This window comes from Carlito syrichta, unplaced genomic scaffold (assembly GCF_000164805.1).
Source record: "Carlito syrichta isolate Samal-C Ts95f unplaced genomic scaffold, Tarsius_syrichta-2.0.1 Scaffold302335, whole genome shotgun sequence".
Classification (NCBI taxonomy): Eukaryota; Metazoa; Chordata; class Mammalia; order Primates; family Tarsiidae; genus Carlito; species Carlito syrichta.
This window is the reverse complement of record NW_007246431.1, coordinates 46,067-70,526: the sequence shown is the minus strand read 5'-3', so window position 1 is coordinate 70,526 and position 24,460 is coordinate 46,067. Positions and strand designations below refer to the sequence as shown.

The 24,460-nt window shown below is 40.1% G+C and overlaps 1 protein-coding gene across 1 annotated transcript in view; it reads left to right on the top strand.

Moving 5' to 3' along the window:
* Positions 1-24,460, top strand: part of LOC103258716 (attractin) — a 132,173-nt gene that overhangs the window by 65,080 nt on the left and 42,633 nt on the right. Inside the window, exons 11-18 of the mRNA XM_008056380.2 lie at positions 856-940; positions 10,650-10,870; positions 13,068-13,189; positions 14,054-14,192; positions 16,383-16,573; positions 20,543-20,762; positions 22,345-22,530; positions 23,081-23,314. Of these exons, the coding sequence (XP_008054571.2) occupies positions 856-940; positions 10,650-10,870; positions 13,068-13,189; positions 14,054-14,192; positions 16,383-16,573; positions 20,543-20,762; positions 22,345-22,530; positions 23,081-23,314 (1,398 nt within the window). The remainder of the gene's footprint in view (positions 1-855; positions 941-10,649; positions 10,871-13,067; positions 13,190-14,053; positions 14,193-16,382; positions 16,574-20,542; positions 20,763-22,344; positions 22,531-23,080; positions 23,315-24,460) is intronic.

Below are 24,460 nucleotides of genomic sequence, written 5' to 3'. Positions count from 1 at the left end.
TAAAAAAAAAAAAAAAAAAAAGAGAGAGAGAAAGGGTGTGTTTTGAGAGAGACTGACCCTGGGCCTATTTAAATACTGTGATCAAAGCCAGCAAGAGGGTTGGAGGCCCAAAGCAGAGGAAGTAGCTCTTGTTTCAGTGGTGGGATAAGTAATTCCTGCCACCTGGTGATTTTAGGACTTCCTGCTAAGGGAGTTGATAGCCTCTCAGTTCTCCAGGTGGGGAAGACCACTGAGTCTAGGCTGGGTAGGAGAAAGAAATGACAGCTGTTGTTGTCCAGACTGATTAAAGGTCTGGATCCAGTGGAAGATCTTGGCTTAGTGTGTGACTCAGAGTGAGACACTGTGAAGTTAGCATGGTACAGCAGCACTAGTTGGTATTAAGTCCAGAAGAGAAGTTCCTAGCATGGGTCAGAACAAAGGATAATTAGTACATCTGGGATCTAGAAAAGGACTTGTAAAACATTAAAGTTTAAATTTTTAAAAAATTTAATTTTCTGCTTGTATTTATCCATTTTAGCTACTAAATTTGGGCAAATCAATATAGAGAAGATTAGAAAATAATTATGGAAACCCAATGTTTTGCCCACATAAGCTTTGTAAATATAAAATTTGCTTACATTAAAAAACATGCTAGTGGGTCAGATTGATAGGCAGTGAGGTGAGTGACCTATATGTCCTGGATTTTGGTTAGAATTGCCATGTTATCTGCTGCAGCAGCAGCATTTTACCCTGGAGAAAATCGAGAGGCATGCTTTATGAAGTCGTGTTTGTTGCAGTTTATTCCTGAGGAAAATGCCAGTTCCTAATGATTGTGAATGCTAGTCCTTTCTGAAAATTTGTTTTTCTTTCTCCTAGCCTGCGACCGCTGGTCAGTGCTTCCCAGACCTGATCTCCACCACGATGTCAACAGATTTGGCCATTCAGCAGTCCTGTACAACAGGTAATTGTAGAAGAAGTGTTTGCTCTGTCTCCTTTTTATTTAAAATGAAAATGAAGTAAAATATGAGATGGAGTTGGATTTACACATTATTCACAGGATTCTCTCGATTTATTAGTTTTCACAGAATTATCTGGGAATAAATTTTCTTATTTGTGTTTAAAATATATGATGTGGCTATGAATTACATCAAATGTTGTTTTTATTAATCTAGTTTTGTTAGTCTGCAAGAGCATGCTACGCTTGGTGTTGTCTAAATGGTGGGATGACAAAGTTATGTGCATGTCACTGTCTTATGTCCTCTGCTATTGTCTGTGGTACATAAATTGTTGAGTTTCTTGTTGTATTAATATCTGAATGGTAAGGGGAGGTTTGGAAAAAAGGAGAGAGGACACTCCAGATGGGGGATGAAGTGGGGAAACAGAGATGGGGACATTGTGGAGCTCGATATAGATCAAGTCTTTCATCTCTAGGTAATCTGAGGTCTGCAGTGCATTTCATTGCTTTGCTCAAAAATGCCTGGCCCAAACTACCAGCTCTTCATAAATCTGCCCGGGAGAAGCTCAAATAAGGGAGAATCAAAGTGGCCATTCAACTTGCTCATTACAATGTGCTTTAAAGATTTTTAAGAGGTTAAAGAGCCTAATCACCTTATAATGTGTCTCATTTTGTTTCTACTGTGACTACTGCTGTCTAATTCTCCTTTTTAAATTCTGAGCCATATAAACTCCCTAAAGTTATTTAAGTTCTGTAATGCCTGCATTATATTAGGATTCCTTTGGCTTTTAAAAGTTTTATTGTGATGACAAGAGACACAGGAAAGTAATTTAACTTGGATTAGGAAAGATAAGAAAGTGACACATTTTGGAGATGTGAAGGAAGAGTTGATAGAATTTAGAAACTAGATATTAGGAAAAAGATCTCTTATAACTAATTTTTTGGTAGTATATATGATTTACTATGAGAACTTTTGATAGTATAGACTAAAATAAAATGATTGTTTTACTATCTTGCTCATTTGGAGTGTTATCTTAAATCATGATCTGATACTTCCTCTGTAAGAAAGACCCTTAAAGCCTTCTAGCAAGTGCCCTTGCAGTTTTTATCTGAAACACAGGGGGATCATTTTGTCATTATCTTGCCTGTGAGTGCCTGACCTCACCTCTCTTCATCTCTGTGTTCCTGGTGTTCTCCTGGCACAGGAGACATGATAGGCATCTGCTAAATGGCAGTTATTAGTGAGGTGATAACTGGCAAACAAATCAAGCGTGTATTAAAACATTCTTAGTTTTATCCAAATGCAGAGAAATTGACAGCTTACCTTAAAATGTAGTTTAACTGTGAATCAAAATTGGGACTGGCTTGTGTGCATTGTAATAGTGTTTGTATTTTAATGTAATTCCAGTGGTGTGTTTGAATTCTGCTGTGTGATCTGTGCGTATGAGGTAGGATTAGAGCAGGCAGGGAACATGTGGGAGACCATGTACTAAAAGGTCATGGTTTGGGGTTAATTCTATAAGATAATTTACTGAAAGAGAAACTTTGATACACATAATTTCTTCATGTTTTAAGTGGGTCGTCAGTATTGGGTCAGCTGTGTGTCTCTTAATTGTTGTGGTTTTGAGGGAGGCAGGAAGGAAGAAGAAGGGAGGGCTGTGAGGTGCTGAGGCAGCAAGAGATCAGCTGTGCCTCTCTGGGCCAGCTCTGAGCCTCTGTGTAACCGGATGCATTCACAATTGCTAGAACACCAACTGTGTGGCAGGAGGAGGGAGCTTATTTGGTTTAAGTAACAGATTAACTAGTTGAATGAGCCTGGCTGATGTGATACAAGTAAGCTAATGGCAAGGTTAAAAACAAAACCTGGTATTTATTTTTTTAGGTTATTGTTATATGCGGTACATATTTTAGATTACTGTTGATGTTCATTATTCATTATAGTTCTATAAAGTTACCACAAACACTGAATTAGTAAATATTGAATTATTGCTTCTGGGGGAAATACAGAGTTGAGTTTCTGTGAGCCTCTAATCACAACATTTTCATCATAACCTTGTTTTATGTGTGTTTCTATTTAAAGACATCTTATTTACTATATATTTCTCATTAATTAACATTGAGCTCACGGCCAGCAGCACTTTAAGTCATGCCTGAATGAAGCTTATCTAACACGTGTTTTCTTTATAAGACACATCATAGCCTTCTTACACTTAGGAACACTAGACAGCTCTTTAGCACTGCATGGGGGCCATCTTGAACGTGAAACCACCAACATAAGCACAAAAATGCAAAAAAAAAAAAAACTGCACTAAATAAATCATGAAAGGGACACTTATTACTACTAGTATGAGAGCTGAAACAAGAATCACTCGGGCCAGGCTCAGTGGCTTAGCCTGTAATCCCAGCACTTTGGGAGACTGAGGTTAGTGGATTGCCTGAGCCCGTGGGTTCGAGACCAGTCCACGCAACTTGGCGAGAACTCATCTCTACAATAAATAAAAAATTTGCCAGGAGTGGTAGCACACACCTGTAGTTCCAGCTACTTGGAAGGCTGAGGTGGAAGGATCACCGGAGCCCAGCAGGTTGACACTGGGATGGCATGAGTGTGCCACTGCACTCCGGTCTGGGCGACAGAGTGAGACTCCAACTCAAAAAACAGAAGAAGAATCACCTTGTTTGACCTTGGCTGGGAATGTGCATGTTTGCCAACTCAAATTTGTGCATGTATGTGCTGGTGAATTACCATGAAACAGCTCCAAGTATTGATTTTGGAGATATAAATTTTACAAGTAGGTGAATTTGCAAATATGGAATCTGCAAATAGAGTCATGTGTCACTTAATGATGGAGCTATGTTCTGAGAAATGTATTCTTAGATGATTTCATTGTTGCGTGAACATCATAGAATTTACTCATATAAACCTAGATGGCAGAGCCTACTACACACCTAGACTATGTGGTACAGCCTATTGCTTCTAGGTTACTGCCCTCTACAGCATGTTACTGTATTGAATACTGTAGGCAACACAGTAGTATTTGTGTATCTAAGCATATGTAAACACAGAAAAGGTACAGTGAAGATGCAATATGAAAGATAAAAATGGTACACCTGTATAGGGCACTCACCATAACTCTTGGTGAGTCAGTGAGTGAATGTAAAGGCCTAGGATATTTCAGTTCACTACCAATACTGGGTGGGGTGCAGTGCAAAACCTGTGAATTCTTTGGCTTATTTCTAAAATGAATTTTGGAGCAACCAGCAAAGTTTTCAAACAGAGTTTATTAGAGAAAGAAGGGAGACATGCCAGAGCTGACATGGGCAAAAGAAATTGCACTTTTACTCTTTACAGTAGACCTGACATACCTTCACAGTGATATACTCAAGAGGGTGGAGATCAGATAACTGCCACTCTGGAGATTGACATCTCTAAGGTTGGGCTGTCCTATTCTTGCATCTGATGGAGTTTTCTTTGGATATGTCTTGGGGGTGGGGCAGGCTGCAGCTTGGCCTGAAGTAAAATGTAATTTTTAAAATGTCTAAACACTTTCTAAAACCTACCTATGGGAAACTTATCTATGTCTAACCTGTGCTAGCTATCCTGCCTCAACTACTGTAGACTTATAAATACTGCACATTTAGGCTACATTGCATTTATTTTAAAATATATTTTTCCTTTTTAATAGTAAATTAACCTTAGCTTACTGGATGACCACCATCTTACATGCCATCCGACATTGACCAAAACGACATTATGCAGCACATGATTATAATGAGGATTGACTGAGTATCTTTTAAAGATAGAGACTTTTTAAAACACAAACGCTATACAATTACTCTTTTTAAAAGTGTAGTAAGTAATTATTTTTCTTTTTGAGTTGGTTTCCCAGGCTGAGTGCAGTGACACAATCATAGCTCTTTGTAGTCTTAACCTTCAGGGCTCAGGAGATCCTTCTTCCTTAGGTTCCCAAGTAGCTGGGACTATAGGTGTGCACCATCATGCCCAGATTATTATTTTTATTTTTTGTAGAGATGAGCTCACACTATGTTGCCTAGGCTGGTCTTGAACTCCTGGGCTCAAGCAATCCTCCCACCTCAGCCTCCCAAACTGCTGGGATTACAGCCATAAGCCACTGTGCCCAGCTATAAAGTAGTAATTCTTTAATATCACTCTGTGCCCATTCTTTGTTCAAATTTCCCAACTGTCTTATAATTTTTTTGTTTGATTTATTCAAATCAGGATCCTGATTAGATCCATATATTACAATTGGTTAAGATGTCTTCTAAGTTCCTCTTGCTATAGGCTACCACCCATCATTTTCCCCTGTATTCGTTAAAGAGTCTGGGTTGTTTGTCCTGCTGAATTTTCTGTAGTCCACATTTTGGTTACTGTATAACATGCTTTAAAGTAACATATTGGCCCTCTCTCTCTCTCTCTCTCTCTCTTGAATTACCTACAGATTAGCTCGATCAGATTCTCTTTAGTTATTTTGGCAAGATCAATTCATAGTAGGGTTAATTCATTGTCTTTATTTACAGATCTCAATTTTCAAAATGATGAACTAACTTTTTCTCATTGTCCAAAGGTGACAAAATGAGGTTTCTGTTGGGGGTTGGAGGACATGTATCATTGTGAACTCATAGATTTACAAATATTTAGTGTGCTTCGATCCATTGTAGTTTTTATGCTTATTAAATTTCAAACACCTTCCATCTTTAGCCCGTGAGGACTTCTTTATGTTAGCTCTTGAATCTGTTTGGCACTACCCTAGTCTTCCTTTCTTTCTAGTATAACAAGATCTTCTAGACTCATTATAAACATTTCTTGATCCTGACATGAAATTTTTCTCTAGAAAATTCTAGTTTTGAAGGATGGAGGGAAAGGAGATGATGATTTTTAGATACCATAACCTAAGTATTAGTTGTATTGATTGCTACTGGGACAGTCATTGTTTCTAGAGCTTTTAAGAAAACAGGTTAAAGAAAAACTATTGTTCTTGTTTTGAAAAGAAAAATGAATTGTGTGTGTTTGTGTGTTTGATCTCTTTCCCTCATTAGGTAAATGGCCACACACTCTAAATACTTTTCTCTCTGCATCTCACTTTTCCCCCATATAACAGTATACCCCAGAGATCACACCACAGCAATATGTAGAAATTTTCCTCATTTCTTTTTACATCTGCCTACTATTTCATCATGAGGGGGGAGATGCATTTATGGTTTATTCGTCCCATTTTTAATTGATGGACATTTTGGGTTGAGTCTTTTGCTATCATCATTAATGTTGTAGTGACTATCATCATTAATGTATACTTCTTTTTATATTTTACTATTGTGATAGATGTCTAGAAATGTGGTTTCAGGTTCCAAAAGTAGACGCATCATTTTGTTAGAGATTGCCACATTCCCTCTGTATACTTGCCCCATTTTACTTGCCCAGCAGTATGGTGCACAAGTGCCTACTGCCCCGTTGCCTTCACCAGTCTGTATATTGTCAAACTGTTATGTTTTTGTTCTTTTCCAGTTTTTAGGTAAGAAAGTCTTTCTCACTGTAGGTATTTTGTAGATATTGGGTCTCGCTATGTTGCCCAGGCTGGTCTCATACTCTTGACCTCAAGCCTCCCAAAGTGCTGGGATTACAGGTATACGCCATTGTGCCTGGCCCCTCAGTGTAGTTTTAATTTGCAATTTTCTTGCACTGAAATTGAGCATCTTTTCATATGTTTAGGGTCATTTGTATTTTTTTCTGCAAACTGGCTGAAGCCTTCTCTATGTTAGTGGTATTCCTTTTCCTATAACTTGTAAATTTTTTTTTCATAGTGTCTCTGTTGTTTTACTTTGCTTACAGCATTATTTTCTTTCTTTCTTTTTTTTTTTTTTTTTTTTGAGTTGGAGTCTCACTCTGTTGCCCAGACTGGAGTGCAGTGGCCGCTTCTGGCCACCGCAGCCTTGACCTGCTAGGCTCCGGCAATTCTTCCGCCTCAGCCTTCCAAGTAGCTGGAACTACAGGCGCGCGCTACCACGCCCAGCTAATTTTTGATTTATTGTAAAGATGAGGTCTCACCAAGTTGCCCTGGCAGGTCTCGAACCCGCGGGCTCAGGCAATTCACTCACCTCGCCCTCCTAAAGTGCTGGGATTACAGGATGAGCCAGCATTATTTTCTATGTAAAAACTTGTAAGTTTATTTAATCAGATTCTTCTGGGTTTTTTCTGCCATCTGGATTTTAAGTCATAGTGATGTTTTTTATACTCTCAGGTTATAGAGAAGTTGACCCATTATTTCTTCTAGTACGTGTGGGGCTTGTTTATTTTAGGTATTTCTTTGGTCCATTGGGAATTTATCTTGTTATATAGTGTTAGGTCTCAGTGGACCTCCAAAAACGTTAGTGTCACATCTCCCAGTCTTCAGAATGTTAGGTTAGGCCCTCTGGGGGGTTTGGATATCTGGTGTGCAATCTGATGGTGCATGAAAGATGCAAAGAATTGCACAGAAGTTAGATTTAGAAAATGTAGTTTATTTAGAAAGTAAATTAGAGAGCAAAAAAGAAGATTCACTTCCCCAAGGTAGGAAAGGGGGCCAAGTCAGGAAACATGGTGACAGCCATAACTCAAAGAGCACATGACCGCACCAGAGTCTAGTAAGGCAATGGCAAACGACTGCTTGTGGTTGAGTTCTTTTAATCCTTCCCTTTGATGAGGGAAGGTCATTAAGGTGATTGGTTAGTGGTCTGCTCCACATCATCACAAAAGGGCAGGTAAGTGCAGATACTGACATCAGGTGATGGACTGCAGACAGATGGGTGGGTTAGTCACATGATTGCTGCCTTGGTGGTGGGATCTGTCTATGACATGAAGGTCATGAAGGGCTGATTAGGTTAACTTGGAGATTTGGGCCCAGAGGGGTTTTTCCTGCAAGAGACCTGTCAGATGTTTTCAATTCACAAGTTTCTTGACTAAAAGGTGGTCTTAACTACAAAACACTGCTCAAAGAAATCCAAGAAGACATAAACAAATGGAAAAATATTCCATGTTCGTGGATAGGAAGAATCAACATTGCTATGATGTTCATCCTACCAAAGGCAATCTACAGATTCAACACAATACCCATTAAATTACCAACATCATTATTCTCAGACCGGAAATGACAATACAGAAATTCACATGGAAACATAAGCAAGTACGAATAACCAAAACAATCCTTAGCAAGCAAAGCAGGAGGTATCACACTTTCAGATTTCAAACTTTACTATAAGGCTACCGTAATCAAAACAGCCTCATATTGGTACAACAATAGGCATATGAACCAATGGAACAGGATAGAGATTCCAGAAGCAAAACCTCAATTTTTCAGCCACCTGATCTTTGACAAAGCCTCCAGCAACAACCACTGGGGAGAGGAGAACCTATTCAGTAAATGGTGCTGGGAAAACTGACTGACCACATGCAGAAGATTGAAACAGGACCCCTACCTATCACCATACACAAAAATCAACTCTAAATGGATCAAATACCTAAACATAAAACCTCAAACTATAAGAACCTTAGAAAATGCAGGAGACACCCTTATGGAAATTGGAACTGGCAACCAATTCCTGATCAAATCCCCAAGTGCCCTTGCCATAAGAGATAAGATAGACAATTGGGACCTCATCAAACTGAAAAGCTTTTGCAAAGCAAAAGAAACCATCAAGAGTTTGAGGAGACAGCCCACAGAATGGGAAAAAATATTTGCCAACTGTATGTCTGTCAAAGGTATAACTTCCAGGATCTATAAGGTACTCAAATGTACTGAAAGAAAAAAACAAACAGCCCCTTTAAAAAGTGGGCAAAAGACATGAATTAGATTCTTCTCAAAAGAAGAGATATGGGTAGCCGACAGACATATGAAAAAGTGCACAGCCTCGCTAATCATCAGAGGAAAATTGCAAATTAAAACCACTTTGAGGTACCACCTAACCCCAGTAAGAATGGCCATCATTAATAAAACAAACAACAACAGATGCTGGTGAGGATGCAGAGAAAAAAAGGAACTCTTCTGCACTGCTGGTGGGAATGCAAACTGGTGCAACCTCTTTGGAAAATGGTGTGGTGATTTCTGAAAGAACTAGAAATTGACCTTCCATATGACCCAACAGTCCCACTATTGGGAATATACTTGGAGGAACTCAAATCACTCTATAAGATACCTACACATGCATGGTTATTGCAACACTATTCACAATAGCAAAAACATGGAACCAACCGTGCTGCCCATCGAAACTGGACTGGATAAAAAAAATGTGGTACATATACACAATGGAATATTATGCAGCCATAAAGAATGATACACACATGGACTTGGATGGATTTAGTGATCTGTCACAGAAACTTATGTTCTCACTCATAAGCAGACCTTGAACAATTATCATAATACTATAAGAAAAGGATTGGCAGTAGTGGGAAATTGCCAGGGGCGGGGGGCACACCTCATCAACAAGGGTACTTGCATAATGAACATTTGTATACCTAACCCTGAATTGTACCCCACATCTTTAAAATTAAAAGTTAAAAAATTTTAAAAAGTAAGATGGCCTTATTGTCATTTCTATGGCTTCTGCCAGCCAAGGGGTTATCTTTGGCCCTTCCACTTTTGGTAAGGAACCTAAAAGTTTCCTAGAGATTATCATGCTAAACTATGAATTGAAAGGTTGGGTTGTTGGGCTGTCCTTGTCTTGCATCTGATGGAGATTTGCCAAGGAGGAGGGGGAGGGGGAGGGGGAGGCTGCCACTTGGCCTGCCATAAAAATGTAATTTTAAAATGTCTGAACGCCTCCTAAAACCTGCTTATTGGAAATTTATCTTGTCTGTGTCTAACCTGTGCTAGATTCAAAGTGTGTCAGGAGTAAAGTCTAAGCAAAAATGGCTATGCTGAGGCAAAAAAAAACTATGCTAAACTAAGTTTATTCTAGGTTTCTATAGGTACCTCCTTCCATACAGAAGCGAAACAAATTTATTATTTTTCCATATGTTTAGTTATCTCAATACCATTTACTGAAAAGTCCATCTTTCCTTCACTAATTTGGGATGCACTTTTACTGTGTACTAAATTTCCATGTGTATTTTTATCTGTTTCTGATTGATTTATGTATTCATGGACCAGTGTGACACAGCTTTAATTATAGACTTTATCTATGCTTTTAAAATTTTACATTGATACTTTTATATTTTAAAACATGTAGATATAGAATTATGTTTATCTTTAAAATATGTTAGCATACTATGACACTAAACTATTTCAGGGACTCATGGTTAAAAGTCACAAGGCATTATGAGAACTTTTTAATATAGTAGCTGTGAAGAGTAGATAGATTATTGGAACTATTCTGGGTGGTCACAGGCCAGGATGAAAGGGTAGAATTTGTAAGAGAAGGGAATAAGAATGTTTTTAAGACCTTGCAAAATAATTTCTTAGACAATTTATAACATAAAAGATTTGTCTGAGGATTGATTGTCTGTAAAAAGTATATCATGGTAGCTGGGTATGGTGGCATGTTCCTGTAGTCTCAACTACACAAGAGACTGAGGCAAGGGATCTCTTGAACCCAGAAGTTTAACACCAGCCTTGTCAACTTAGAAAGACCTGTCTCATGAACAAAAGAAAGAAAAAAAGAAATAGTGTATCATGCACTTGTTATTTAAGTCTTTAGTAAATTCCCTCTTTTCCTTTTTTCTTCTTAGCACCATGTATGTGTTTGGTGGTTTCAACAGTCTCCTCCTCAGCGACATCCTGGTATTCACCTCACAACAGTGTGATGCACACAGCAGTGAAGCCGCTTGTTTAGCAGCAGGACCTGGTGTTCGGTGTGTGTGGGACACAGGGTCATCTCAGTGTATCTCCTGGGAGTTGGCAACTGATGAACAACAAGAAAAGTTAAAATCAGAATGTTTTTCCAAAAGAAGTATGTTTCTTCTCTACCTAGAATTTAATGAATTTGAAATTTCAATTTATCTGAATTGTGAAGGAATTTAACATATATATACTTTTTATGTGCACCTTATTATCCAAAATTATTTATATAATAACTTGTGCAAAGCTTTTTTGGAGGGTGTTTAAAAATTGGTTTATAAACATCTTGGATGAGAACATGCCATGTGGCTCCTAGAAGCAGTCTGTGAATGATGGGGACATAACCTTCTTGGCATTGCATAGGCTGTGCATACCATTGCCAGAACTGGCCACAGTTCCAGAACCTGAGGCAGTGCCATCCAGCAGAGCTTTATTTTGAAGAGATGGAAATGTTCTATATCTGGACTGTCCCAGTTTGATAGCCACTAGCCACATGGGGCTATCAAACACTTAAAAATGTGACTAATGTGACTGAGGAACTAAATTTTTTATTTTATTTTATTTTAATTAAAAACCACCTGTGGCTAATGGCTACCATATTGGGTTATGCAGATGTAATGTAAGGATGAAATGAGGAGAGTCAGAAAAGCCATGTTGAAGTAAATTGTATTGGTGGATTGAGGGAGTGATGATGTCCTTGCAGAATATTCTTGCCCTAGCTCCTCTAGTTGGATACAGCAGTGAGCAAGACAGACAGTTGCTGAGGATGAGTAGTGACCCTTGCTTCTGGAACTTCCCTTATATTTTCCAAGCTGTTTTCTTCATTCTTCCTGACATAGAGCACGGTACAATCGAGTGAAGTAATGCATGAGAAAGTTCTTTAAAAGTAAGGAGAATGTCTCTACAAAACATTTGTTCACACCAATTAATTTGAAGTATGTTGACTGAATTTCTCAACTAGTAGGACTAGTGTTGCAGCTAGTGTGAGAATTATGATGGGTGGCGGCAGCTTTCCTTCTCCTGGGACATTAAGCTACCCAGGAACACAAATCCTCAGTAAGAACACCTGGGCAGCCCTCCCAGGTGTGTTGGTGGCTTGGTGGGTGCTGAAGAACCAGGATTAACCAGAACCTGGCAGGGTTAGTCATTCTCTCCAAAATGGGATAAAATCCGTGAAATTGTTATTTTTTTATTTTTTGAGTTGGAGTCTTACTCCGTCGCCTAGACTGGAGGGCAGTGGCATGCCGGCCACCGCAGCCTCGACCTACTGGGCTCCAGCGATCCTTCTGCCTCAGCCTTCCAAGTAGCTGGAACTATAGGCGCGTGCTATCACGCCCGGCTAATTTTTTGATTTATTGAAGAGATGAGGTCTTGCCAACTTGCCCAGGCGGGTCTTGAACCCGCGGGCTCAGGCAATCCACTCACTTCAGCCTCCCAAAGTGTGGGATTACAGGCTGAGCCACCGAGCCCGGCTATTTTTTTTAACCAAATAAAAGAATGTTCTAACGAAGTGTGCGAGTTTATGGCAAATAATATTGAATTACTTAAGTTGTTTCAGTATGACCCATTTGCTGTAATCTCACCTAAAGTGTCAGTTCCCTATTTCACTCTACTTCCTGTGGGGGGCAGTCCTTGAGATGATGATCAGGATAGGAAAAGCAATTTAAGGAGCAGACTCCTGGGGCCTTTGTGAGGGTGGGCCCTGCCTTTCTCCTGCCTGTGGATTCTACTTTGTGCTATGTCCACAAGATGGTTTGATAGATGAGACAGTGTGGTTGTGTAGCTTCTCTTTTTTAGGGTCAACAGGAGATACAACAGGTCTATGGTAGCCCAGAAGTTCTCAAATATGCACTCTTTAATTTACATATGCATACAAAATATAGCTTAGCCCAGTGCCTCCTGTGGGATTCTATGGTGCTGCCTACTTCTCGTGCCCATATTAGCTGTGTATTTATAAGGCTGTGGCTTGGTCTCCTACATTACTGTTTGGCTCCTGGTCAGTGGTTGATTTTCTTCTTGGGAAGAAAAGTATTCAAAGTGCCAGACTTTGCTTTCATTAAGTCCTGCAGTTGTTGTTAAATTAACCTGTCTTGTTTTTTCACTTTCTCTGTACCTTTTTTTGGGGTATGAAACAGTATTTCTTCAGATTGTCTTATTCCTAATCTTATTTTAATAGAAACATACCAATATATTTTCTTGCAAGTCTCACTCTTTACTTTGCTTCCCAGCCATTGTTAATTTTTGTAACCTATCTCAGATTGTGCTGAACTGAAGCTGTCCCAGCTGATGAGACTGTCTTCTCTTTATAGCTCTTGACCATGACAGATGTGACCAGCACACAGATTGTTACAGCTGCACGGCCAACACCAATGACTGCCACTGGTGCAATGACCATTGTGTCCCCATGAACCACAGCTGCACAGAAGGCCAGGTCAGAGGACATTTCTCAAGAATTTCAGGGGATAAAAAAAACTCTGGTCATAGGTTTAGGTTTTGTAGTGTGTATGGGATAATGACCTAGAGTTCTTTTTAAGACAAGTGTAAATTTGGATTTTAGTATTGCTCACTCAGGTTCTCCTTTAGGAAGAGTTGCTCTATACATCCTGATTTCAAGGTCTTAACTAGCCACAGGGATTTGTGTGTGTCTTAGAAGAAAGTAAGACTATTGTCTAAGGACTGTTGTCCCTGGGCATGACTGTGACTTAAGTACTGGATCCTTGGATTGAGCCATCTATCTGATGACCACCTCACTCTACTTGTGCAAGGTTTTGGTAGCAAGTTAGGATTTGCTGAGAGTGAGTCAGATGTGTAGCAGTCCATATCGAATTGTGGACATGACAGACTACAAAATCTCCTTGTCTAATAGCTTGTTTCAGCATGACTTCACTCCTCACTATATACGATTTTAAAATTTGTTATAATACAAGATGACCCAGCTTTTATAGTTTTGACAGTTTATAGGACAATTTTGTTCATGTAGTGCAATTATAAAATAGAAAGCTTTTAGGCTGTTGGGAACATTTGAAAAGCAGCAAGTTTAGCATTCCCATTTTACAGAATAGCAGCCTGTGGCATGGTATTTAAAAGAGTGGGCTGCTTCCTTGCTGGCTAAAAGCATGTCCTTGAGCAGAACATCTGCATCTTCTCTCTCTCTCTTTCTCTCTCTCTCTCTCTCTCTCTCTCTCTCATACTTTGCTTCCTCAATCAGATGTTGTTGTCTTTAGTGTACTTTTGGTCTTCAACATGAGTTCTCTCTGTGGATATAAGAGAAAAACTTTTGTCTACTCTGTTCTAGATCTCCATTTCCAGGTATGAGAGTTGCCCCAAGGATAACCCCATGTACTACTGCAACAAGAAGACCAGCTGCAGGAGCTGTGCCCTGGACCAGAACTGCCAGTGGGAGCCCCGGAATCAGGAGTGCATTGCCCTGCCTGGTAGGCCTTCCAGGGTCATCTTGGTGTGTGTGGGTCCAAAACTTCACCCCCTGCCCCAAGTATTGTGCAGCCTAGGTGGAACCTTAGTAGAGGCGAAAAGTTAATTTTGCCAATTTACCACCCCCCACATCAGTATTATGGTTATTTTTTAAAGTTAAAAGTATTTGCTCCTACTGTCATTTGAAATAAAGTGAAGCATCCTCTGCTGCTCTAGAGAATCAAGTGGCCAATCAATTCCATATCACTCAACCTGTTCCACTGTACCCTCCCCACCCAGTTGTGACAACCTGAGACTAGAGGGGAGTCTCAGCAGCCAGTCTGCTCAGCACTTTGTAATTGACAATTGGATTTGGTTGTCAGCACCTACTGAGGGGTATTTTGTGAGAGGAAGTAGAGAAGAGATACTTCTGTCAGCAGCACCTTTTGGGATGATCTCTAGCCCTGAATACCTCAATATATGGTATATCTGAGGTTAGGGATGACGAGTTTGGGTTCTGGGACCAGCCAGCCTTGGCTAAACCCTGTACTCGATTTGCTCAACCAGAATGTCCAGAAAGGGGAACTTCCTTGGCTCTGCACAACATCTGAAGCATGTGTAGGGCAGTTGACTGGACCAGGCCCCCACCCCCCTTTTTCTTTTTTTGTTTTCTTTTTTGAGTTGAGGTCTCATGCTGTCACTTAGGCTGGAGTGCAGTTGCACAGTCATGGCTCACTGCAGCCTTGACCTCCTGGGCTCAGGTGATCCTTCTACCACCTCAGCCTCCTGAATAGCTTGGGACCACAGACATATGCCACCACACCTGGCTAATTTTTATAATTTTTTTTCCATAGAGATTAGGTTTCACTATGTTGCCTAGGCTGGTCTTGAACTCTTGGACTCAAGCAATCCTCCTTTCTGTGCTTCCCAAAGTGCTGGGATTACACACCTGGCCTGGGGCCTTTTGAATATCCTTTAGAAGTATTGGATTCAACTTGCAGTTGGGCTTCTTGCTCTTTATCTCAGTGTGTCTCAATTTTTTTTTTTTTTTTTTTGAGTTGGAGTCTTACTCTGTTGCCCAGACTGGAGTGTAGTGGCCGCTCCCAGCCACCGCAGCCTCGACCTGCTGGGCTCCGGCAATCCTTCCGCCTCAGCCTTCCAAGTAGCCGGAATTACAGGCCTGCGCTACCACGCCCGGCTGATTTTTTGATTTATTGTAGGGTTGAGGTCTTGCCAAGTTGCCCAGGCGGGTCTCGAACCCGCGGGCTCAGGCAATCCACTCACCTCAGCCTCCCAAAGCGTGGGATTACAGGCTGAGCCACCGAGCCCAGCGTGTCTCAAACTTTAATGTACAGGAAAACACCTGAGAATCTTGCTAAAAGGCATATTCTGATATAAGACTGATATGGTGCCCTAGAGTCTGCATTTTAACTAGTCGCTGATGCCACACTTTGAGTAGCAAGTCTTTATCTGCTCTTAAATGATCTCTTTCTCTTGATATCTTTCATTTATCTCAGTGACTGTTAACTGTTCATGAACATTGTTGATATCTCCAGTGTATTTTGGTTCTGGTGAAGATGCTTTACTCAATCATTATCTTCTAGGAAGCATTTATTGCTTCTGTGTAATACCTTGTGTGGGTTCAGGATGATAATACATAGCAGATGACAAACTGGCCTTGTGTACTGTAGCATATCACTTTGGTCTTTTCCCAAGAAGAATCTTCTCACCTTACTTTTGGGATGCTTTGTGCACTTGATTATACCTTCTATCTGATGACCTGAAAACAATGCAGCTTTTGGAGACAAGATTTGTTCATTTCCTAATTCATTTGTATTCTTGCAGTTTTCTACCCCGTCCATCAAATATGTGTACTCTTGTCTGCTCTTCAGTCAAGATTTAGACTTCTTTCTAATTGTTCTTTAAAGGAGATTTACCAGTCTAACATTGACAATAAACTGGTATTTTCCTCTAAGATATAGAAAAGGTTGCCTAAGAATACACTTCTTGAGATCCGGGAGATATGACTGGTAAACTTTTTTAAACTTGTGTATTTGATCGTTAGTAATGTGTCTGATGCCCTCACTACATCCTGATGAAGTACGTAGAATTTAAATCACAAAGATCATTTAGGTCTTCAGCAATGTGAACTAGTAATACATTAGTTTGTGTGATTTCTAAAACTTTATTTTTCTCTTTTCCCTTTTCAAAAGAAAATATCTGTGGCGTTGGTTGGCATTTGGTTGGAAACTCATGTTTGAAAATTACTACTGCCAAGGAGACTTATGACAATGCTAAATTGTCCTGTAGGAACCACAATGCGTTTTTGGCTTCTCTTACAACCCAGAAGAAGGTAGAATTTGTCCTTAAGCAGCTGCGAATCATGCAGGCATCACAGAGCATGGTGAGTTAACATCCTCAGAACGTAAGTTTCTAGTAGCTGCCTTTCTGCTAAGAGCATGACTGCGGCTTGCCTGTAGAAGGCTGTGGACACATGTGATGTGCTCAGCAAGAGGGGGAATGCCAGTGTACACAGCATGATAGACTGTGGAACTATGCTGTCCCGGTTTCTTCCTTTAGTGCGTTTTTTCTTATCTTAAAAAATTGTAATACTTTGTACATTTTTATTAGTCATATCTATTAAATAAATTATAAGATCTATGAATAATTACATGTGGGAGAAATAGTAAAATTTATGTATATGTGCACCTGCTATAGTGACATCAGCAGATGATTTCAGACCTGCTTTATCTCTAGATTCTGCTGGGGAGAAGGGAGAGGTCACTACTAATTAGCTAGGTTGGATTAAGCCACCAGAGTTCCCTGGATTTAAGGTATTTTTATAGTGCATGATGCTATCTGATTGCTGCTTGACATGTACATCTTTTTGGGTCTTTCTTAGACCTGGCCAGCCCAAAGAATTCTCTTCTCTTCAAGAGTTTCTGAGCTCACAAAGGTTCAAGTTCTCTTTCTGTTCACCCAGTGCTCTTAGGCAGCTTGCAGTTGATATTCCACAATCACATTTTGCTGGTTTTAGTCCAAAGTCCTAGAACTGTGATTCTATCCTCAGTTAAGTAGCTAATTATAGAACAGAGCTCTTTCAGCAATGTTGGCTGTGATACAGAGAACTGTGGTGGAAATATTCTTACTGTTAAACAGAGGAGTTGAGGGCAGTACTCCTTGGGTGCAGCCTTCCTCCTGGCTACATGTGGTCTGTGTACCACCTGAAGAGCCATTCTGAGACTGGTGAAAGGTGTCCTATATTTTATTTTTCTCCAATTAGTCCTTTTTTCCAGTGCAGATTTGAGGTGGTGCGGACACCGAAATGCTGACAAAACGTTCTTAGTGTGCTTACCACAGGGGATGACACGGTGGCCACATTTGGTATTCCATATTTTGTTAACTTTTTCTAATTTCATAATCTCCACTGAAGACTGTGTTGTTTCTTTTTTTCTCCTCACCTCCAGATGTGGACCTCTCCCAGCATTCTTCCCTCTAGCTGACTTTACACAGTCATTCACTGTCTCAGAAAATGGATGGCTCACAGCTTTGCCCACTACTTTAGTGTCTCTACCAGTGACTCTTGAATCCATGTTTCTGAAAGAATACTGGATAGAAGGGTTCAACCATCCTCACTGGCCACAGATAAAACTCTGGTCTCTTTTCTCTCTTCCTCAGGTGTTCTGGTTCTGGGTAGTCTAATCCACTGTGACCACCTCTATAAAGCAGAAATTTGCAGTGTTATGATAAGACTGATGAGAGACAACTAAAGTGTAATGTGCTTCTACATCTATAACTCTAGATGTGGCCCAGTCGGGAGAGCCCGGATTTGTATGGAAAAGCAAGAAAGGGTATCCAGCTTAGGCTTATGTCAGAAGCTGACTGGTAGAGAGCTGGGAAGAGGTAACCCCTGGAGGTGAGAGGGAGTGAATTGGGAAATTGATGAAGGAAAGATTTCCTGGGCATTTGTGCCCCCTTGTGCAAGATGCAATGAGCTTGAGGCAGTGGCTCACTGAGTGAGCTGCAGGTACGCTTGCATGGCCAACTTCAGGCTGGACGAAAGAGAGTTGCTGTAGCTTCGTCTAAGAAAAGATCAAGGCTAAATCCTCAGAGGCCTTGGCTACAATGCTAATGACTCTGAATTTTATCGTGAAGGCAAATATAGTATTGAAGCGTTTTTTTGTTTGTTTGTTTGTTTTTGAGTTGGAGTTAGCAAACACTGACTTTAATTATCTTTTTTTAAACAGAAATTCAAAGGAAGTTTAGAAGACACAATAAAGACAGGAAACTAAATATTATACATTATTACAATTAAATATAACTACTTTGGAATCTTTTTAGGTCTTTTAATAGGCAGTGTGTTTTTCCTATTAAAAATGGCAATCTATTGTTTATTTTGTTTTGTAACTGCCAAAACATTTCTGGGTTGAATTTTATACTTTAATTTAATTGTTTTTAAAAATTACAATGAAAAGGAAAGTTTAGGAGAGTAGAAGACAGAGACCATCCTGGGGATTTGCTGTCCTATTTTTCTCTATAAAATTCAGTGCCAAGTTGGATGAATGGACAAAGAAAATGTGTTACAAGTTGAATATCCTTTATCCAAAAAGTTTGGGGCCAGAAATGTTTTAGATTTCAGATTTTGGAATATTTGCATTGTACTTACGAGTGCAGCGTCCCTAATCCGAAAACTTGAAATCTAAAATGCTTCAGTGAGCATTTCCCTTGAGTGAAATGTCAGCACACAAAAAGTTTCAGATTTGGGGGCATTTCAGAGTTCGAATTTTCAGATTAAGGATATTCAGTCTATATGTATATACAATTCAGCTTTAAAAAAAATAAAAAAGGAAGTTTTGTCATTTACCAAAACATGGATGAACCTGGAAGACATTATGCTAAGTGAAATAAGATAAGCCAGGCTCAGGAAGACAAATACTGCATACTCTTGCTTATATGTGGAATCTAAAGCAATCTAACTCATTGAAGTAGAGAGCAGTAGAATGGTTACTGCTAGGGGCTTGAATAAGCAGGGCAATAGGGAGATGTTGGTCAAAGGGTGCAAGGTTTCAGGTATATAGGATAAATAAATTCTGGATAGCTAATGTACAGCATGGTGACTGTAGTCAATAATATTGTACCGTATACATGAAATTTGCTAAGTGTTGATTTTTAATGTTCTCACCACACGCACGCACACACACACATGCACACACTCACTGGTAGCATGTGAGGTGATGGATATGTTAATTAGCTTGATTGTGGTAATCATTACACAGGGTGTACAGATATCAAAAAATCACATTGTACATCTTAAATAAATACAATACTTGTCAATTATACCTCACCGAAGCTGGGGAAACCAATTCCAGCACCAAGCAGAACTTCATGGCTAAAGATGGGACTCTTCAATCATCTGAACCAGTCAGGGCCCCCAAACAAGCTTAGTTAATCATCTGAGGATAGGCATATAAACAATATTTTATAAATATTGTTAAGATGATCTTATATATGAGTGGGCATTTAAATCAAAATTGGAGTTAGCCATCTCTTCATAGCATTTGTCATATAAAAGTTTTGGAAGCCAGGCTCGGTGGCTCAACCTGTAATCCCACACTTTGGGAGGCTGAGGTGAGTGGATTGCTTAAGCCCGCGGGTTCGAGACTCACCTGGGCAACTTGGTGAGACCTTATCTCTACAATAAATAAAAAAAAAAAATTAGCCTGGCATGGTAGCACGCGCCTGTAGTTCCAGCTACTTGGAAGGCTGAGGTGGAAGGATTGCCGGAGTCCAGCAGGTCGAGGCTGCGGTAGCCGGGAGCGACCCCTGCACTCCAGTCTGGGCGACAGAGTGAGACTCCAACTCAAAAATAAATAAATAAATAAAAGTTTTGGAACTTGATTTTTGGCTTGCTATAATTTCTGTGAAATTTTTGATATATTATCTTCTCTGAGCTATATTTTTGTCCCTTGTAAAGTAGCCATATTGAACTGATGATCTACTCTAATCTGCCACAACTGAATCAGGGAATAGGCTTTCCTATCTGTGGGGCATACCTAACTTAGTGTTTTTTTATCCAAATGATGTAAAAATGTTGGTTGTCTCACTCATATAATGGACCTTGAACATCCAATGCAATACTATAAGAAAATGACTTACGGTGCTGGGAAACTATGGGGGGGGAGGGTGATGGGATTAACAGTAGCAAATATCTGTCGGGGGATGGGAAAACACCTCTTATCAACAGGGTGCCTGAATGAAACGTAATTGTACACCTAACCCTTAACTGTACCCCACAAAACCATAATAAAAAATACTGATTAATGAAAAAAAAAAATGTTGGTTGTAGTCATAGTTGTGTCTGTTTTGCCTATAGTCCAAACTCACCTTAACCCCTTGGGTTGGCCTTCGGAAGATCAATGTATCCTACTGGTGCTGGGAAGATATGTCCCCATTTACAAATAGTTTACTACAGTGGATGCCATCTGAGCCCAGTGATGCTGGATTCTGTGGAATCTTGTCAGAACCCAATATTCGGGGACTGAAGGCTGCTACCTGCATCAACCCACTCAATGGTAGTGTCTGCGAAAGGCCTGGTGAGTACACGGGTGAATTAGGTGCTCTTAGAAGTTTATTGAGAGAGAAACAGTAGGCGGTATAGTAGTATGGAGATGTGTAAAATAGTCATGAAAATAAATGGAGTGTTGATTTCAAGGATATGAAGCAGAATATAACCCAGAATTTCAGAAGCAGAAAGAAAAAGTCTGTAGCTCTGAATAGTTTGAGCCATAAGCCAAAATAACAGTAACTAACACTACTCAAAAAATCAAATGTTTTAATTAACAATGAGATTGATTGGATTGTTGACCACAAAAAGTGTTGAGAATTTCTCTGAAAGCCTGATTTGTTGGTGTTGGCAGAGAAATTCTCTGGAAGAAAGAACAAAAAAGGAAAATAAAAACAAAAGATAAGAAAAGCAAGCAAATCACTGCAGGGACACTGTGCAGAAAGATAGTATCAGTGGGAAGAAAAATGATGAGAGCAGTTCTGTGACAAGACAGAAGCAAATCAGAACCATGAGGAATTGTGTGAGAGAATTGAGTGACAGCCGCTTGGGCAGCTTTATAGGTTTGAGCCTCTCTCTGGGCTGTGTTTCAGCTACATAGAGTCAGGCCTGGGGACAGACTCTGTAGCATACTGACAAGCCCAAGACAAGCTTCCAGCTGCAGAGGGACTCACAGCAATAGGTGGAATTGTGGGTTATTTGGGGAGGCTGAACTCCATTCACATCATGTCAAGTTTTAGGAAAGTGCTATAGTTTGTCTGAGGAACACAGAGGTGTAGGAAAAAATTCATAGCATTGTAGGATCACCTTAAAATATGATTTCTAAACTTCTTTAGGGGAGCTGTCCAGCCTTTTGGGATTCAGAATACTTTGGTGAATTTAATGCTGTGACCTGATCTTCTTCCCCCTACAATTACAAACTTAAGATTTTGCATATTCTTACCATCACATAGAGGATAAAATGGGGGGGGGAGATAGCTGGACACAGTAGCTCACACCTGTAATCCCGGCACTTTGGGAGGTGGAGGCGAGAGGATTGCTTGAGTCCAGGGGTTCAAGACCAGCCTGGGCAACTTGGTAAGATCTCATCTCTACAATAAATCAAAAACTTAACTGGGTGTAGTGGTGCGCACTTTTGTTTCCAGCTACTTGAGAGACTAAGGTGGAAGGATTGCCTGAGCCCAGCAGGTCAAAGCTGTAGTGACCATGAGTATAAGCTGCACTCCAACCTGGGCAATAGAGTGAGACTCCAACTCAAAAAAAATTTTTTCATATTCAGGTGGATTGTAAAACGCTTGAAGTTCATTCTGGGTCATCCTAAATTCTAAGTGATTTAGAACTCTGTTTCTATGGAAAGATTTGCTTGTTCCTTCATCTCTATCTTTAATGTTTTTTGAAAAGAAAATCCATTTTTCCCTTCAAGTGTATAAATGCACTTGACTAAACAGTACATTATGAATTCTATTGTTTTCTGTTTTCTCCTTCATTTAGCATAGTCCCTGAATTGATGATTTCATGACACACTAATGGGTAACAACCCACATTTGATGAGTCTTTGACCTGAGCTGACAGGATGGGAATCTCTAAGTGTCTCTCTTGGGTTTAATTCCCAGCAAACCACAGTGCCAAGCAGTGCCGGACACCATGTGCCTTGAGGACAGCATGTGGAGAGTGCACCAGCGGCAGTTCCGAGTGTATGTGGTGCAGCAACATGAAGCAGTGTGTGGACTCCAATGCCTACGTGGCCTCCTTCCCTTTCGGCCAATGTATGGAGTGGTATACAATGAGCAGCTGCCCCCGTAAGTGAAAGTGAACTCTAGGCACCCACACATGCCCTGGGTGACAGCTCTGCCATGAGGTAGTACCCTCAGCCTCTAAACACTTTAGGGACAAGACTGGGCTTTCTGCTTAAGTCTGTCCAGAGGCTGCCATTAAGACAGTCCTATCTGATGAGAACCTTCATGCAGAATTACACACATTGACACAAGTAAGTAAATGTAGGATCGATCAGAAAGTACAGAAATAGCTTGTCCACCTTCAGTTTCATATTATTCATCCATGTAATGTCTCACAGCTTATATCCTAATTTGGAAAGTGAGTGCTTTTTAGTAGATAACCTCTAAGATCCCTTCTGCCTCCAACATCCTCGGCTAGAAAGAGGAAGAAAGGGGTTCTTATTATGTGTTGGGCAAAATAATGGGTTCTTTCCATTCTGTATCTCATTTAAATGTTCATGATAGAATAGCAATTTTGACTCACAAAAGTTGAATAGTCTGTTAAAGGAAAAGGTAATATAGTGAACTCAAATCTACCTGTGATACTGAATTGCAACTTGTGTTTTTTTTATAGCTGAAAATTGTTCAGGATACTGCACCTGTAGTCATTGCTTGGAGCAGCCAGGCTGTGGCTGGTGCACTGATCCCAGCAATACTGGCAAAGGAAAATGCATGGAAGGGTCCTTTAAAGGACCAGTGAAGATGCCTTCACAGGCCCCTCCAGGAAATTTCTACCCACAGCCCCTTCTTAATTCCAGCATGTGTCTGGAGGACAGCAGATACAACTGGTCTTTCATTCACTGTCCAGGTAAGATACCTTGTACATCCAAATTCAAGTGTTTTGTGAAGAATAAAACCTTGAAAGCTCCATTATTGATATGTAACTCCCTTCCACCCTCTCTCCCCCCTCCTAATGGTGGGAGAGGGAAGGTATAGACCACGAGCCGACCCAAGGCCTGGGAGTGGGAGTAGGTTTGTGAGAAATCAGTTCTGAAAAATTGGCTTCTGATTCAGACTTGAAGTGACTACTCAGGAATGTGCTTGTGAACGTCTAGACCAGTTGGGAGAGGCTCGACAGGTGCAAAGACTTCCAAGAGATTATTAGACAAGAACTTCTCTTAGAGCCTGTTGGACTGTGCCATTGACAACAGGGCTCTTTGTGAGGACTTCTGTAAGGGAAAGTCTACTGTAAGCAAGGGTAAAAGGTAAGAGACAGACTGGGAGAAAATATCTGCAGTGTATTTAGCAACTGTTTATCATCCAGAGTGTGTAAACTCTTGCCTTCCAGGGAAAAAAAAGAAGGGTAAATGCAACCCAGCAGAAGAGGGATATAAAGAAGCCATTCTCAGAAAAGAAAATAGAAAAAACAGGAAAATGCAAAATAAATAAGAGACTTTTTGTCTACTAAATTAGATTAAATTTTCTGTGTTCTCTTTTTTCCTCTGTAAGGTTTGGGGGATCTACAGTTCTGTTTATAATCTACTAGGGGTTAACTTTTTAATGAAATATTTAAATCTGTTCTTTTCCATTAATATCAAGAATATATCAGGTGAAATAACCCATAGAATGGGAGAAAATATTTGAAAATTATATATCTGATGAGTCTAATGTCCAGAATACATAACTCTTAAAACTTAGCAACAAAAAGGTAACCCAATTAAGAAATGGTTAAAAGATTTAAATAGACAGATCTCCAGAGAAGAAATACAAATGACCAGTAAGCACAGGAAATGATGCTAAACATTCATCATTAGAGAAATGCAAATTAAAACCTTAATGAGATACCACTTCATATCCACTGAGATGGCTATAATAAAAAAGACATAATAAGTATTAGCAAGAAGCCGGGCTCGGTGGCTCAGCCTGTAATCCCGCGCCTTTGGGAGGCTGAGGTGAGTGGATTGCCTGAGCCCACGGGTTCGAGACCCGCCTGGGCAGTGAGACCTCATCTCTA